We start from the raw sequence: 18,381 nt of genomic DNA, 5'->3' as shown, positions 1-18,381 counted from the left end.
CTAAGTGCTCTATACGGCACTGTCTATGAAGGAGCCGTGTGGTACAGCGTAAATTGCTGCTTATTGAAAGCATGCTGCAGCACAGCACTCTGCAGACTCTTGAATATAAAAGAATATTTTTGCATTTGGTTCCAGCAAACACCATTGTGCTATTCTGAAATCCCCAGCACAGAAATAAGACATCCGCTCATAAGCAGAAAGCAAATCACTATTCAGCATTTCTCTCTGTTTCCTGCCAATTTGAGATAATTAAAACTTTTTTTAAACCCTTTATTCTGCTTTAATTCTGCTTCCTTCACCAAAAACGGGGGAGGGGGGCTTAGAAATTGAAACTGTGTGTGTACTAATAACAAATCTTTGCCCCCTTTTATGTCCTAGCCTGTGACAGTCTCTCCTGTCTTCATCTTCACAGGCCTCAGGATATCATCGTGTTTGTTATTGGAGGAGCCACCTATGAAGAGGCGCTGACAGTTTATAACCTGAACCGTACCACTCCTGGAGTGAGGATTGTCCTGGGGGGCACAACCATACACAACACAAAAAGGTAAAGGCTTGTGTTCCAGTTCCCGGGGTCTTAGAAAGACTGATCAGCAAACTGCAGTAAACCGCAGTGCTCTGGTCCCAGCAGCACCTTCTTGAGAAGGCAGCATCTGTGAGGTGAGGAGCTCAGCTTATGGGGCGCCAGCCATGCTGGACCGCGTTGTGTTTTCTGTGCTCAGAGAAGGAAAATATCTAATAACCAACCAGACCGGCCCTTTGAGAACAGCTGAACATGTTCAGCGCCACTGCTGGCGTTGGGGGTGTCTGTTTGGTTAACTTTGTTCAGTTAACAAAAGGAGAAGAGCAGACTACAGAGACAAGCGAAGAGTCTGTCTCAGGCCCTAGCTGTCAGGAAATGCAGAACAGAGGGAAGGAAGTGAGAGCCTGGAGAGAGAGAACTGTGGATTCTTCAAGCGGCTTAGGGAACTGCCAGTGTCTCAGGAGGAGGAGATGGACAAGCAGGGCCGTACATAAAACATGAGTGTATGAAGGGAGAGCATGCTCTGTTTACAGTTAACTCCAGCAGCAAGTTGCAAACGTTGTAGGCAGTGTGCACATGCACAGAACTACAGGCCGACTGTCCGGAATGTGTGCAGCAGCAAAGTAAACCATAGAGCGTAGACAGTGTGCACATACACAGAACTACAGGCCGACTGTCCGGAATGTGTGTAGCAAAGTAAACCATAGAGCGAAAGGCTGGGGTGTGGAGCTGAGGCATTTTTATTTTCTAATGTAAGAAAATGGAAATATTGAAGTTTTTAAGTAGCAGAGTTACAGGAAACTTGGATTGTTTTAGGAATCGTAACTTGGCAGTAGGGTAGAAAGATTCCTAGAGCAGTAGGTCTGGACAGTTGGCTTTAGGGATTGGCCTGAGAGGCCAATTGTCTGTGCCGAGACAGGTGTGCTTAGGTAACTGGAGTCAGGAAAAAAACTGACATGTTCTTTCATTGCATACCATTTTTATTTCTAAACATAATTTTGCCTTTTCTATGGAAGTGTACACCTGCTCTGAAAGGTTTTTGGTTTTTTTGTTGTTGTTGTTGCTGTTGTTGCTGTTTTGTTTTGCTTAAGTTCAGAAAGCAAACAGAGAAGGAAAAGCCCCCACAGCCCAACCACTTAATCCAGCGTCCTTCCAACATTTCTTCCAAGTCTGCGTGGACATTCATGTTAGTATGTGAGCCAGAAGGGGTCTCATTGCAATTCGGTTTTAGAACCTGTCTTTTCTAGTTAGATATAAATACTGTTGGTGTTGAAGAGAATGTCATTATCCATTCACAGATTTTTAAAAGGCAGGACTGCCTGGGTTTTGTTGTTGTTGTTTTCAAAATGGTTTCTCTGTGTTGCTCTGGCTGTCCTAGAACTCACTCTGTAGCCCAGGCTGGCCTCGAACTCACAGACATCCGCCTGGCTCTGCCTCCCGAGTGCTGGGATTAAAGGCGTGTGCCACCACCGCTGAATAACTGCCAGGGTTTTAGCAATAGTTTTCCCTTAACTCCCCTTGCGAACTTGGACAGTCACTTAGCCCCCTTGTCAGTTTCCAGAACTTGCTGACGCACACTTTATATTGTGTGTGAATTGACAGTTAAGGTCCTTGCCCACTCAACCATTAGGGTACTCTTTTGATTCTTCTTAGTCATTTTCAAATTTCTGTAAGTATAATTAAGAATATTGAGCCAGGCGTGATGGCTCAATAGTCTCAGCACTCAGGAGGCAGAGGCAGGTGGATCTCTGTGAGTTCAAGGCCAGCCTGGTCTACAGAGCGAGTTCCAGGACAGCCAGGGCTGTTACACAGAGAAACCTTGTCTCTCATACAGCTGCACCCCGCTCCCGTACAGTCTAAGCTCAGTTTGACTCAATTCCTCCCAAGTAGATTTACCTACAGACTTGTCCTCCTTCTCCTCTAGTTTATTGCTTCATGCTGGCCTTCTCTTGATAGAATTTTCTTTTTACTAAAAAGCACCATTCTTCCAGCAGCTAGTCACCTCAATCTGTCTAAAAATGTGTTACTTCAGCTAAGTTTAGAATTCTGGGCTGAGAACCGGAGAGATGGCTCAGCAGTTAAGAGTACTTGCTGTTCTTCCAGAGGACCCGAGTTCAGATCCCACCTACTTCAGGTGACTCATAACTGCTTATAACTCCAACTCCAGGGAATCCAACAACCTCTTCTGACCTTTGAGGGTGCAACCATACATACAAATAAAAATAAAAATAAATCTTTTTAGAAAGAGGGAGGGGGAATTCTTATTTTAAAAAAAAAAAGAATTCTAGGCTGATAGTTTTTGTTTAGCGCTTAAAAGTCAGTGGAATTGTTTTCACTTGTTACTTTCAACAAATATTCTTTCAGGCTGGGCATGGTAGCACACTCCTTTAATCCCATTACTTCTGGGGCAGAGGCAGGTGGATTTCTGTGAGTTTGGGACTAGCCTGGTCTACAAAGCCAGTTTCAAGCCAGTTAGGACTATGTAGAGAGAGACTCTGAGTCAAAAACAGAAAAAAATCTTTTCTCACTATAATTGTTTTTCATTTGAAGGCAATCTTCTGATTCTTCCCCTGCCCCCACCCCCACCCCAGACAGGGTTTCTCTGTATTGCCCTGGCTTTCCTGGAACTCACTTTGTAGACCAGGCTGGCCTCGAACTTAGATCTCCACCTGCCTCTGCCTCCCGAGTGCTGGAATTAAAGGAGTGTGCCACTACCGCCTGGCTTCTGATGCTTTTTAAAGATTTTCTTTTTTATCTTTGGTGTTCTAGTTTTAATATTCTGCATGTAAATATTCTTATATATGTTACTTTTTATAGGACTTCATGTTTGGCATAATTTCTGGAAAAATTCTAGTTGCATTTCTTTGGGTGTTACCCCTGTCCCACCTCCTGTGGTCTGTCCTAGAACTCCCGTGAGGTGTGCGTTGGACCCTCATGTGTCTTAACCTCTGTTTTCACTCTCTGTTATCTCTGTGTGCTCTTCAGAATGACTTTTTCAGATCGATCGGTATTCCAATTCCAGTATTCTCTCTCCAGCTCTGAGGACTCTGTGTTTAGTGTCTCCACTGAATTTTTAGTTTAGAATAGTATATGTTATATTTTAAGTCTGTTTGTTTCTTTTTCAAATTTGCCTTACTTCTGTTAATGTCCTCCTTTCTTCTCATGCTTTGAAGCTCTTTGTTTCTTTCAAGCCCTGTAATTTTTAAAATTAAAATATAATTATATCACTTCTCTTTCTTCCCTTCAGCCCCTCCCACGCCCCCTACACCCTCTCAGATGAGTGCCCTCTTCGATTACTGTTGTTGCATGTGTGTATAAATGCACGTGTGTATACATCCCTGTATGGGCACAAGGATGAGTTTTAGAACACAGTGAGGAATTGAGCTTTTAAGTACTTCTATAATCTCAAGTATGTGGGAGAACAGAACCAGCTGATGTTCAGGCATCCTGGTTACCAATTGTGGACACAGGATTTTCAGTTTCGTTTCTTAGTGAGGCCTCTGTATCATGTGGAAGTCTCCATTCTAATTCCATTTCCCCTGAGGCTGACTTCTTGTCCATGCCCTTGTGTAGTATTTATGTATCAACATTACCTATATAAATACATACACAGTAATGCTTAGTCATGATTTGTTTAAGAGTGCTGGCCTAGCACCCATCCAGCAGTCTGGCTTACACTTTCCCATCTAATTTCTGATTCCTCTGCAGTTTCCTCCTATTCATTTATTTATTGGAACAGAATCTCACCATGTATCCTGGGCTGGCCTCGAACTCAGAGGTCACACTGCTTCTGCTTCCTGAGTCCTGGAACTAAAGGATGAGTAACCACCCCATCTCCTCTGCTTCTTCAGCATTTAGATATGCGCTTCAGTATGCTTGTAATTTCCTCTTGCCTCTCTGTGTGTTTTGCTGTAAGAGAACCTTTACTGTATATATTCCAGAAATAGAAATGTCAGTGAATTAGCAGTTAGGATTTGGGGAGCATATAAAATAGTTGTGACATTATATTTCATTTTCAAACTTTTAGCTGATAATTGCATCCTAAAGTGATGAACTTGAAGTCTCATAACTAACTCAGTGGCTAATGAGGTAAACTTGGATGTTTTTTTGGCATAGAAGTGACTTAATACTGTCACAATTATTTTGTTCTGGTTTTTCCCTTTGCTGCTGATAACACAGTGATGCATTTAATAATTACTGAATGTACACTGTGTGCTAAGGACAGCACTAAATATTTTAGGCATATCCATCTAATCCTGATATATATCATCATCAGAGCAGTTAATTGACAAGAGAGAGGCAGAGATCAAGATTGGAAAGCAGAGCCCAATATGCTGTTCTTCCTTAAGTATATCTCAAATGTCTCTGATCCTGCGTTGTTCTCTACTACTTCAAAATCTAGGTTCAAAAGGTTCTGTCAGTGCCTGCAGGCAGCCATATAGTGTTCTCTCCAGGATATGTAGATAATCTTTGCTTTTAATAGACTTTTATATTAGTGTTCAAAATATTGATTGACCTTTAAACACTTTAAATGCTCTTTCTGAGAGTTATATTTTCTACTGAGTCTTTGTAGCTCCATGGCCTAAGAAAGCGTCTTCCCTTCTGAAATACCATATATGCACATCCTAGTAAAACAGTCTTACCACATGTAAATAAAAATGCATATTTTCAGATGTTTAATTAATAGTTCTTTGAGTAAAATTTCACCTTACTGTTTAAAAAACTAATTTAAATTTTTTCATAAAATAGTGTCAGCGTTACTAAGCAAATGATCTTTTTTTTTTTTTTTTTTTTTTTTGGTTTTTCGAGACAGGGTTTCTCTGTGTAGCTTTGCGCCTTTTCTGGGACTCATTTGGTAGCCCAGGCTAGCCTCAAACTCACAGAGATCCGCCTGGCTCTGCCTCCCGAGTGCTGGGATTAAAGGCGTGCGCCACCACCGCCCGGCCGCAAATGATCTTTTGTGTGAAGTTAAGAAATAAGAGTCCCCAAATGGTGTCAGGTACAGGTTTCATCTTGTGGAGCAGGTCCTAAAGCCAAGCAGAAAGTGGCCGGTTACTCCGGTAACATTTGTACCACTGTTACACCAGTGGGCACGTCTGGCAGTTGTTGGAACGGTCACTTTTAAGAGTGGAGCCGCCCCTCCCCCCCCCCCCCCCGTAAGTCAGCCACACTCCAGTAGAAGGCTGCACGTCCAAAAGTATTTGGGCAGCACAATTTGGCTGGATGTAAAGGTGTGGGAGATACGAAGTTGAGTGGGAAGGGAAGGATGGTGGACGTGGGACAAGTCTAGGGAGGGAGGGTGAACATGATTAAAATACATGAAATTCTCAAAGAACTAAGAAAAGAAATAAGACAGCCCTGGAAAAACCTCGGGGTCGCCTGACTGCAGCTAACTTGGGCATTCCTTTGTCTGACTAAGAGCATGCTAAACATTTCCATTGAGTAGATGACCTACAACAGAGGGCTGATAAATGAAGCCTTTAGGAAGAGGGACTTGCTGTGGCAATTGCCAAACTGAGAGGGAAAAATTAATGTTTATAATTGATAAATGATCCAATATTAGATCTTTATAGTTTGCTTTTATATATGGTCTGCAGCCAATAAATAGTAAAATTAATTAATTAATTAATTAATAACAAGAAATTATCATTATTGAAATCTCAAAGGCTATTATTACAAAGGCTTAAGTAATTAAAAAATTACTTATTTAAAAAATATGAAAATTCAACTTTTAGTGGAAAGGCTTGATTCCCTTGATGAGTGTACACTACCTGAGGAATCACCAGGTTGTTAAATAATCCACTGCTCCTTTTGTTGTTGTTTCGTTCCAAGCCAGGGTCTCTCTCTGTTGCTCGGGGTGGCCCTAAACTCCTTGCACTCAAGCAATCCTCCTGCCTCAGCCTCAAGAATAACTGAGTATATGCCCCACTGACTTTCTGTCTCTTAAACGATTGAAGGCCTAGGGCTGAGGATGCAGCTCAGTGGTAGAGCCTGTGCGAAGCATTCATGAGGCCGTGGGGAAAGAGGAGGGATACTCCCAGACTCTAGGTAGGAGAAATGCTAATAGTTTATGAGAAAAAAATTATAGCTAGATATAGTATGGCTGCTTATGAGTTTGTAATATGAACTGTAATATGGAGAGATTAAGTGGAGTAATTTGTTTCTGTAGATTGTTAGGGTTCGATTTAGAGGATTTTTGTTGTACAATATGTGATGCATGGCTTATTTCTTAAGAAAGGCCCAAAGGACTAGATGACAGTGATACAGCCTTGATCTCAAGAACTCTGCAGCGTGGTATTATTTTGGGAAACTATGGAGATGAGAAAGCGGTCACTTTTAGATATGCCATAATGAATGCCCTCCTGTTAGACTTAGAGCTGTGTAAGAGATGGTATGGACCGTCTCCCAGGATTGAAATAATGAGTGCCCTCCTGTTAGACTTAGAGCTTTGTAAGAGATGGTATGGACCGTCTCCCAGGATTGAAATAATGAGTGCCCCAATAAACAGGAAAGACTCATATCCTGTGTGTCTTGTGAGTGGGATGTCAAGACAGAGGCCACTGTCTTTACAGACCGGGACATGATTCTTGGGGAATTTCGATGGATACGGATCACTTGGATTCCCTGATCTTTGCAATCTTAAATAAAATCTGAGCCTACCACAGATTTACTCTGCAGATGAATCTTAGAAACACCACTTACTACAGCATGCATAAATCACCATGGTTTATGACCTGGAGGAAATTACCTAACGTACAGGATAAATGGGTCAAAATTGATCTGCTTTTTAAAAAATTACACGCTCCTTTACCCTTCTCCTGGTAAATTTGATAACTGTCTTCTGTAAATTGAAATGAAATCTTAGTTGTGAACAACACTGGCAAACAGTAGAAACACTGGGCACAGTGGCAGACACCCGCAACCCCGGCCCTCAGGGAGCGGAGGCAGAGAACTTCAAGTTCAAGCCCAGCCTAGGACCCCGTCTGGGGGGGCGGGGGTATAGAAAGCCAGTTCCTCCCTCCCTGGGGCATTCCCAGGACTAACATGGTTTTTGGCGATAGAAACCTTTCTGTTTGGGTTTTGCAGTGTTTGGGAGCATGGGGCGGTGCTGAGAATTAACCCAGCACCTGGATGTTCGGAGAACTGCAGTGTCCCTGTGCTGTTCTCCGGCTGGGGTGGTTTTGTTGTTGCTTGGTTTGTTTTCTGACATAGGGCCTTGAGTAAGTTTCTTCATTTTAAGCCAGAAGGTACCGGAAATACGTGCGCCACCCCATCCCCCACCATTTCATTAGAGACAGAACCTGGTAGTTACTCTGTAGCTTGAGAATGAGCCTCCTACCTCTGCCTCGTGGTACAGGAATTACACACATATGCCGTCGGCTTAAACAGAAGTAGATACCAGGCCAATCCAAACTTCAGGTTGCCATTCAAAGGTATAATTTAGGAGGTCTTTGGCTGTTTGTTTTTGTTTTTGTTTGTTTTGTTTTTTTAAGTTTTTCAGACAGGAGCCATTGGCTGTTCTACCATGGCAGCCTAGACACAAATAACCAAGAGGGAGGGAACCATGTTAAAAATAATGATTTATTCCGGGGGGGGGGGGGGGTGGCGCACACCTTTAATCCCAACACTCGGGAGGCAGAGGCAAGCGGATCTCTGTGAGTTCAAGGCCAGCCTGGTCTACAGCGTGAGTTCCAGGACAGCCAGGGCTACACAGGGAAACACTGTCTCAAAAATAATAATAATAATAATAAAATGGTTTATTACCACAGCAGAATTAACAGGGACCCATTACTTTTTTTTAACAAAAACATTTTGTTTGATTGTATATTCATTTTTGTCTTTTTGAGACAGGGTCTCACTTTTTTCCCTAACCTGACCTCAAATTTACAACAATCCTCCCACTTCACTCAGCCTCTCAACTGCTGGCATTATAGATGTGCATTACCATACCCAGTTAATTGTCTCTTTCTTAAGCAATTTCTTCTTTTAAGAATTCTGGGATTAAAAGTGTGCGCCGCCACCACCAGGCTTGTCTGGGGGTTTTTTTGTTTTGTTTTGTTTTTTGTTTTTTGAAACAATGTTTCTCTGTGTAGCTTTGGAGCCTGTCCTGGCCTCGAACTCACAGAGATCCTCCTGTCTCTGCATCCCAAGTGCTAGGATTAAAGATGTGCGCCACCGCCACCTGGCTGGTATTACTTTTTTATAGTGAAGTTCTGGCTATAATGAAGCAGGGTTCTGATGAGCAGGCCTTCTGTGGCCACATGTCATGTTTCTTTGGGGTCTTCTCTGATCAGACGTAATTGTGATTGTCTTAGGTTAGATCTAAACACCAGTTCAAATAGAAGGGGGCTGTTTGCTGCTAGGAGAGTGTGGTGGTCTGAATGAGAACGGCCCCCATAGCCTCCTGTTTCAAAACTTAGTCCTGAGTTAGTGGGACTGTTTGGGAAGAATTAGGAGGTGTGGCCTTGTTGGAGGAGGTGTGCTACTGGAAGCGGGCTTTGAGGTTTCAAAAGACTCACACCATTTCCAGCTAGTTCTCTCTACCTCCTGTTTGGAGTCTGAGATGTGAGTCTCAGCTGTTCCTCTGCCTTGCCTTTACACCTCCATGCCTTTTCTCCTCCATCATGGACTCTAACCCTCTGGAACTGTAAACCTAATTAAACTCTTTCTTTATAACTTGCCTTGGTCATGGGGATTTATCACAGCAACAGAAAAGTATGTAACCCAGATACCAAGTATTTTCACAGGAAATAATTATCTCTAGGGCCAAATTTCCAGTAAAACTGCTTTCTAAATACAGTGAGAAGTATCTCGTGGTTGTTAGACCCTGCAGTGACCTGAGCATGGGCAGCTGTCTGGCCCAGGCCGTATGTCTGGGGTCTGTGCAGGCTGTTGCTCCTGTCTTAGCAGAGCTCCTCTTCCAGGACTAGCTCTTCTTTGTTTCATTTGTCACATTAGCATACTTTGTCATCAGTTAGGGGTATAAATGCCAAATTTCACCTTCTCTGAAGTGGCTACTGCATGAGTCATTAACACAGAACCGTAAGTCCCCTCACCAACATCTACACAGACTAGCCAACAGCCGTTTCACCCGAGAGTTCTAGAACAGATAAATATCTAGTGAACACGTGAGAACAGTACAAGACAGTGGTTTGTTTGCGCTGATATTTAGTGAGCAAAAGGATGTGGGGAGACAAGCTCAATGAGTTAATACATTTCATAGTAAATCAGAAAGTGGTCTGTACTGTGAAGGCACATGTAATACAAGGTAAAAGGGAAGTTGACATTGCTTGTGGACAGAGTGGGTCACACTGTTCAGTATGGTGCCAGGAAACCTGGTTAACAGGTCATTTGTGCACAGACATAAGGAGGAAGCCAAGCCAATACAGAAAGAAAGCAAGCAGCCTGGGCCCAGTTAGCACTGTATCCTGGGGCAGAATCGTGCAGCGCGTTGGGGAAGCCACAAATGCTGGTGAGAAGTGTGAGGATATGCAGTTAGATACCACTAGGGGCCTGATCATAAAGGACCGATTTTCACTATGAGTTAGAGAACATGGTAGATTAGTTGGGATGTTTTTGTTTTCATGTGTATGTGTCTGTATGAGTGTATGTCACTTGTGGAGGGGTGCCCTTGGCAGCCAGAAGAGGGCAATCCATCCTCTGGGAATGGATTACAGGCAGTCACAAGCCTCATAATGTGGGTGCCGGGAACTGAAGTCAGGTCCTCTGGGAGAGCAGCAAGTGCTTCTACCCACCGATTCTCTCTCCAGCCTGGGTTGTCATTTTTTAATGGCTCTATTGAGGCATAGTAATCATATCACACAACTGACCAGTGTACAGTGCATTGATTTTCAGCATATTTACAAATATGTGCAAGCATCATCATAGTCTAGTTTAGAACATTTTTATCATCCTCTAAAGAATCTCCCACTCTAGCCCTAATCTGTTTTCTGTCCACACAGGTGTCTCTTCTTTAGATAGGTTATGAGTGGAATTATGTTTTCTTTTGAGTAGCTTCTCTCACTAGCAAAATCTTCTGAGGCTCACCCATGTTGTAATAGCATACTTCATTCCCCTTTGTGACTGAATATTTCACTGTATGCATGTACATTATATGATATCTGAATAGTTTTCCTCTTTTGGCTCCTGTGAATAATGCTACTCAGGACATTTCTGTATGAGCCTTTGCATTGTAGGTTTAAGAAAAGTCATAACTTACGGTGTGAATGTCATTTGAGCTACCAAAGCTAGTATGAGGGGCTAGAGACATTACTCAGTAGTTAACAATGCTATGGTCTTGCAGAAGACCCAGGGTCAGTTCCCAACACCCATTCTAGGCCTCTAACAACTGCCTATAAGTCCCTCTTCTGGCCTCCACAGGCACTTGCGTGAACTGGCACACATAATCTCACTCAGGAGCACACATACACATAAATAAAAAGTAAATAAATCTTTTAGAAGACTTTTTAGAAGTTAATGTGAACTAAAAGGGTTATCCCCCAAATGAACATTTGTTAATTGTGAAAATGCAGAATCCTAGGTGCAGTAAACTGTAGTTAGTATTTATTCACCTGTAATAAATTGTGTAGCCAGAAAGTTTTCTCAGGTCCCGCCTGGCCTCTCATCCCACCCAGCCCCACAGTCTGCACCCGCGTGCCCTCAGCCACTTATAAAATAATCATTCAGAGGCTTAATATTAATTACCAATTGTATGGCCTATAGCAGTCTTCTTGCTAGCTAAATCTTATGACTTAACCCATTTCTATTAATCTATAAGTTTTCACATGGCTGTGGCATTACCAGTCTGCTGGCATCTTGCTCCTCCTTAGGCGGCGGCTGGCGTCTCTCTCTCCTCTCCTTTCTTCTCTCCGTATCTCTACTTGGATTTCCTGCCTGCCTCTGAGCTGCCTTGCCATAGGCCAGTGCAGCTTTATTTATCAGAGCAACACATAGTCACAGCATACAGAAAGACACCCCACAGCAAATTGAGTCTTCATCTTTTGTATTTCTGAAGAGCACGACCCTTCCTTGCAGATGAGTGAGAATCTTGGTCTGGACTGACTTTAAGCAGCACCTCAGCCTGACCACTTCACAAGCAGTCGGTACTGAAGAGTTCTGGTCCTCACTGGAAGCAACTAGGTTAGCTGTGTGAGCCACGGGGCCAAGAACCTGACCCGGATGGACATAATTGTTCTCATGGAATAGAATCGCTGTTTTCATGCGATTCCGGATGGAAGTGGATGTATGAGCCAGTTGGCCTGAGAAGCAGCGCCTGAACTTCAGTCTCCAGAACTGTCCGTTCATTCCTTCTTAAGACTTTTGACAAGGATGTATCCTGCTAGCTGACACCAAACCAGCCATCCTTTCCTGCCAGGATCCCTTTCAAGTCAGGACTAGTCGTGACACATAGTGGGTTCTCTGTTTCAGTTAAATTTGAATGGGATTCAGTTAAGCCCTCAGTGGCTGTAAATCTGCAAAGCAATTAAAGGCCTCATTTTCCAGTTACCTTCCTCTATCTAGCAAAGGCATTTGGTATAAGCAGCAGATAAGCAGTCATTCCCCTTTACCAAATAATTCATCCGTACTTACTGGAGACAGTAGAAAAGTAGAGAAAAGTAAAAAACCATTCAAAGTGAGGTAACTCAGAGCCTCTGTGGCTCTTTCTTCCTTTGAATTGTTTCTTTACCCAAAGATAAATGAAAAACACTTAATGGCCAAAGTCACATGCGCCATGGTGTGTGGAGGCCCACTCACAGGAGTCGGTTTTCTCTTTCCACCATGTGGGTTCCCTCAGTTGAACTCTGGTTATCCGTTCATCCATTGAGCCATCTCACAAGTTTTTGGGTTGCGTTTGTGTGTTTGACATAGTTCGGATAGTATCGTGTAGACCATTCCATACCAGGTTTACTTTGGGCAAGGAGGGAGATTTTGGCAACAGAACATGGCTGCATAGTCCAGGCTGGCCTTGGACTCACAGCCTTCTCTTTGCCTCAGCTTCCCAGACTGATCCGGGAGTGCAGGTGTGAGCCACAACATCCGGGTCATGTTTGTGTTTGTTATTTTTGTTATATTGAAAACATTTTCAGTTGTTTACAACATTCTTTACAATAATTTTAATTTAATAAAAATGTAAAGATATGGCTTTAATCATTGTAGTCAGGCATTTAGATTGTTTACATTTTAAAATATATAATGCTACAATAAACATCATGTATATAAATTCACACCCCTAAGCTTGATTATTTTTAAATGTATGCCAATTTCAAGGATGGCTTTAAGAAATGTAAATTTGCTTAACATTTCTGGAAAGCACCTTAGTTAACATTATGTACTAAAAACTATGGGATCAGCGTGATGGCTCCCATTAAGTTCTGTCCACTTTGTTAGAAGCCTCTGCTCAGGTCGTAGGAATGTCCTGTCTCGATTGATGAGGTTGTTCTCTAACTGCACTCATTAGTCAGACTCATCAAATGATACCCTTAAAATCGGAATTTTATTATCTGTGATTCTATCTCAATTTTAAAATGGAAGGTAGGGCTGGGGATACGGCCTAGCGCAGAGGACCTGCCTGGCATTGCAAGGCTGGACCTCAGTCTCCAGCAGTGCATGCAACAGAATTAAATATGAAAAGCAGAGTGCTGGAGCACCAGATGACGTATTTTCCTAGATCTAGCCATCAGATTGTTTTCCTGCTGTGTAGTGCAATGTGGGTGAACATCAGACCCCGTAACCACCGGATCCCAACTGGTTCTGGGGTGTATACTCCATAGCAGTTCCTAAGGAGGACAGTAGAGGGCTGGAGAGGTGGCCCAGTGGTTAAAGATGATACTACAATACAATTAGAGAGGACCCAAGTTCAGTGCCCAGCACCCACATCAGATGATGACCTGTAACTACAGCTCAGGGAATCCAATGTCCTCTTCTGGCCTCAATGGGCACCTGCTCTAACAGGCACATACATAACTTGAAAAATAATAAAAATCCTTTTTTAAAAAAAGATACTGTAACACAAAGGACTAAATTACAACGTGCACCTACTATGTGCTGCACATTACTTTAATACATTACACCTGTGCTCTCTGATATAGTGGTCTCCAGCCATGTGTAACTTGAGCTCTAGACTGTGGCTAGTCAGATTTGGGGTGCATTGCAAGTATAAAAGACGTTTTGAATTTCAAAGAAAAATGAAAAAAAACCACCAAAATCTCTCATTAATAATTTTAAGTTGATTATATGCTGTAATGGTAATCTTTGGGTATATGAGTTGAATAACTATTCATTATAATTTAATTTCCTTCATCTTAGTTTTTTTGTTTGTTTGTTTGTTTGTTTTTTCGAGACAGAGTTTCTCTGTGTAGCTTTGCGCTTTTCCTGGGACTCACTTGGTAGCCCAGGCTGGCCTCGAACTCACAGAGATCTGCCTCCCGAGTGCTGGGATTAAAGGCGTGCGCCACCACCGCCCGGCTCATCTTAGTTTTTAATGACTACGGGAACAATTTCAGTTACCCGTGCATCTCACATTTGTGACACTAAACACTTGCAGTTTTGGTTTTGTTCCTTTGTTTGTTTTTTGAGACAGGGTCTCTCTACACAGCCTTGGCTGTCCTGGAACTCACTCTGTAGCCCAGGCTGGCCTCGAACTCACAGAGATCCACCTGCCTCTGCCTCCCGAGTGCTGGGATCAAAGGTGTGTGCCACCATGCTTGGGCCCATTTGTTTTATTTTCATAACATCCCAATGACACCTCATTTTTTGGTGAGGAAACAGATAATAAAGAAGTCATAAATCCAGCCAGTGATGGAGCTGGAGCTGAGCCCAGTTTATCTCTCCCTGGGCACCGGAACACTCCACTGAAGTAAGATTTGGGAAGGTTTACCTGCTGTACTTTTTCAGATCCTTTGCTTTTAAATGTCACTTGTAAGGTAAGCAAAACATGAAGCCTTCTGCCCAGTGAGAAAATAATATAAAAGTGAGGAACCAGAATCATTTCATTTTAAGGTGTTTGTCATACCAAATAAAATCGAAATAGAAAATTAATTTGATGAATTAATGGCAGCTGATGAAGGTTTAGAAGCAGTGTAGACTTGAAGCCCAGAGGGGGCTGGTGCGGGCTGTCAGCAAGTGCATTATAGATCCTACCTTACGAGTAACACTAGAAACCTGGTCCTTCTCCTGTAACCACAAGTTGGTTCAATCCCTGAATTATTTACAGAAAAATTAGGATACTATGACAGAATTTGCATTTCAAAGAGAAAGGAATCCAGACACCAGGGTTCTTCTTCACTTTGGGTCCTTTCAGGATCCCTTTGAAAGCATCAGAACCACTGACCAGCTTTTCCTTAGTCCTGAGTATGTGTGAAGTTCTGTTCAAGGTGCTGGAGAGGAAGCTGTACTCTGTGCCCGTGCGGGCTTACATCTAACCGAAAAGTAGACACTTGGGAGGTAAAGTTGAATTTAACTAGGACTCAAACCTAAGTGTGTCTCCTGATTCTAATTTATGTATATGTATACACTAACTAAAGACAACTTTTCACCATAAAAACAATTTACAGGTCTTACATAAAAAAATAATAATACAGGGGCTGGGCAGTGGTGGCACACGCCTTTATTTAATCCCAGCACTCGGGAGGCAGAGGCAGGTGGATCTCTGTGAGTTCAAGGCCAGCCTGGTCTACAGAGCAAGTTCCAGGACAGGCACAAAGCTACACAGAGAAACCCTGTCTCAAAAGACCAAAAAAAAAAAAAAAAAATAGAGAGAGCTAGGGGCTAGAGAGACTGCATAAGACACTTTGTTCTTGCCTAGGATCCAGGTTCAGTTCCCAGCACCCACTTGACAGCTCACAACCATCCATAACTCCAGTTCCAGAGGACCTTCTTCTGACCTCTGCAGGCACTGCACACACATAAATAAATCTTTAAAATACTAAAATATTAATAATAAACACTAAGCAAAATAAGGCACTAAAATATGAAATGCTGCCCCAAGGGTTGCTGCTGCTGTCCTGGGGCATAGTCTTTACCAGTGAACGTATACACACCTTTTCCCCTGGCCTTTGGTTTTCAGATTCTGGCTCTTTGTCTGTGCAGCCCAGACTGGTCTTGAACTCTCAATCCCCCTGCCTCTGTCTCTTGAATGCTGACATTAAAGGTATATGGTGCCACACAAGCTATTTTTAAATAAAAGACAATGTATTTTCAATAAAAATACTTATCTATGTCATTTTTATTAATGGAATCATATCGTTTGATTAACCAATCATCAGTTTTTTTCTACATTAACAAATATTATGTACCAATTTAGGAGCTATTATGAGACATATTTGACAATTTTCTTTGAGACAGGATCTCATGTTGCCCAACTGGCATTCAAATTGCTATATAGCTAAGGATGGCCTTTTCCCACCTCCTGGGTGCTCAGAGTACATGTGTGCACTACCATACCTGTTGTATGCAGTGCTGGGGATGGAACCCAAGGCTCAGTACATGCTAAGAAAGTACCTGACTGCCTCAGCAGGTCCTCAGCCCCTGACTGATAGTCTTCGTAAGTTCTCACTCTTAGAAACTGGAATCAATATCTCATGTGCATCCTTGTGCACTATTCATGTGGGGTATCAATATCTCATGTGCATCCTTGTGCACTATCCATGTGGGGTATCAATATCTCATGTGCATCCTTGTGCACTATCCATGTGGGGTATCAATATCTCATGTGCATCCTTGTGCACTATCCATGTGGGGTATCAGCTGAGCATGAACCAGGTGCTAGAATACTTCCTTCACTATGGATATTATCTCATCTAACCCTCCTAATCCAATAAGGTCATTGTGATCCCAACTTCCAGATGAAAACCAGGGGAATGTGAAATGATTTGCTTGGATGATCTGGGAAGTACAGAGCTGGTGTTCCAGCTCTACCTTTGTGCTAGCAGCAATGTGAAGAAATGGCTGCATAGAGGGTATGAACATCTTAAAATTCTAACTTGCGAGCCAGAAACGGGTTTTGCTGTTGTTCTTTTTGTTTTTTTGTTTTTGTTTTTTTTTTTTAGGACATGTCTTATGTAGCACAGGCTGGCCTTGAACTCCTAATCTTCCTGCCTCTACCTCTTGAGTGCTAGGATTTTAATTCTGTTCCTATAGTTACAGTTGCTCTGACAAACTGCTGTGGTCTTGGGTGTTTGCAGTGGTAAGAAAGTGTATCTGTGGGTCTCCTCGCTGACTCCCTCTTGGACCTGCATGACTGATCCACAGCAGTTCTTCCCCATGGAGTCCATTCCCCTTGCAGGTGCTGAGGGCCTTTCTCCTTCTTCCCTCTGCACGTGGTGCCCAGTGAATCCCACACACAGTGCTGGACCCATCCAGAGAGAGAAGAAATAGAGCCAAGAGCTTTGTTCTTTCTTTCCTAAGTTGGCTGTCAGTAAAGATAGGAATTAGAAGCCAGGCAGTGGTGGCGGAATTAGAAGCCAGGCAGTGGTGGCACACACCTTTAATCCCAGCATTCGGGAGGCAGAGGCAGGCGGATCTCTGTGAGTTCGAGGCCAGCCTGGGCTACAGAGTGAGTTCCAGGAAAGGCACCAAAGCTACACAGAGAAACCCTGTCTCGAAAAAAAGAAAGAGAGGAAGGAAGGAAGGAAGGAAGGAAGGAAAGAAAGAGTGTTTGGGGAGATACTGACAGGTCCATTTTAAAGAGTGTACAGACAACAAAGCTGTGAAGGACTGCACGCTCTCCTGGAAAGGCACAGTTCACACTGGCATGTTAAAGATGCTGAGAAACTGTACAGTAAAAACCTCTCCAATTGTGTGCTTCTCATTTGATATTTATAAGAGAGACATAGCACATATTAGAAAGCACACTGCAGTGACGCGTGAAGCGTTGGCCGTGCTCCAGGACTAGAACGTTGCCCAGCACTCTCGCGCTCCCCACTCTCGCGCTTCTCTCCCATTACAGCCCTTGTCTTCCCTGACTCTGATGCGGGAATGCGCATCTTTATCGGTAGGGAATGGATTTCTAAACAGCGTCTAGTTTTGCTTGGTTTTAATCACAACAGAAGCAGCATTGCACTTTTGTCAGTAGGCATTGCCTGTAAGAGTGATCTCCATCATTGCTGTGGCCTTGTCCGTGCGTCTTTCAGTGCCGTTTGCTCTTGCTGTGGCTTCTTTCAAGGAGCAGAAGAAACGTGATGCAAGAGCGTTGGCTTGGTATGATTGCACTGTTTGAGAGCAGAGAAGATGCTTCGGGCGCTGGAAGCCAGCATCCAAGGAGAGAAAAGAGTGAACAGGATGTGCCTTTCGTCCACAATCTCAGGCTCCAGCCAGGGAATTCAGCAAACCTATATTGCTCAAATTAGAATATGATTAGCCCTAGGGACATGCAAGGACACAAAAAAATGCGACATGTCTTCTGGAGTATCCATTTTCATATGCTTGGGAGATACGTAAAGAATTAAATTAATAAAATAAAGAAGTTGGGGCAGGAAAGTTGAAGTTGGGGCAGGAAAGTACAAAGGTTTTTAGGAAAACAGAAAACCCCAAGTGGGGTTCTGTGTGTACACCACACTTGAATTAATGCTGTTTCTTCTTACATGGTCCATAAAGACATAAAAACTACATATTCGGGTTTTTTTTAATTACATTACTTAGTGTGTATATGGAAGGGGTATGCATAGCATGGCACATGTGGACATTGGAAGACAGCTTGTGGGCATTAGTTCTCCCTTTCCACCACGTGTATCCCAAGATCAGACTCAGGACACCAGGCATCAAGTACCTTTACCCACAAAGCCATCTCACCAGCCATTTCAATACATATATACATTATATAATGTTAGTCCCCACGGATCAGCCCCCTCCTCCCTCCCTCCTCC

At 43.0% G+C, this 18,381-nt stretch overlaps 1 protein-coding gene across 1 annotated transcript in view; it reads left to right on the top strand.

Moving 5' to 3' along the window:
• Nucleotides 1-18,381, top strand: part of Vps45 (vacuolar protein sorting 45 homolog) — a 59,424-nt gene that overhangs the window by 37,337 nt on the left and 3,706 nt on the right. Inside the window, exon 14 of the mRNA XM_059265890.1 lies at nucleotides 413-544. Coding sequence (XP_059121873.1) covers nucleotides 413-544 — 132 coding nt within the window. The remainder of the gene's footprint in view (nucleotides 1-412; nucleotides 545-18,381) is intronic.

This window comes from Peromyscus eremicus, chromosome 6 (assembly GCF_949786415.1).
Source record: "Peromyscus eremicus chromosome 6, PerEre_H2_v1, whole genome shotgun sequence".
Classification (NCBI taxonomy): Eukaryota; Metazoa; Chordata; class Mammalia; order Rodentia; family Cricetidae; genus Peromyscus; species Peromyscus eremicus.
Note: the sequence above shows the minus strand (reverse complement) of the source record. Positions and strands in the feature narration are given on the sequence as shown.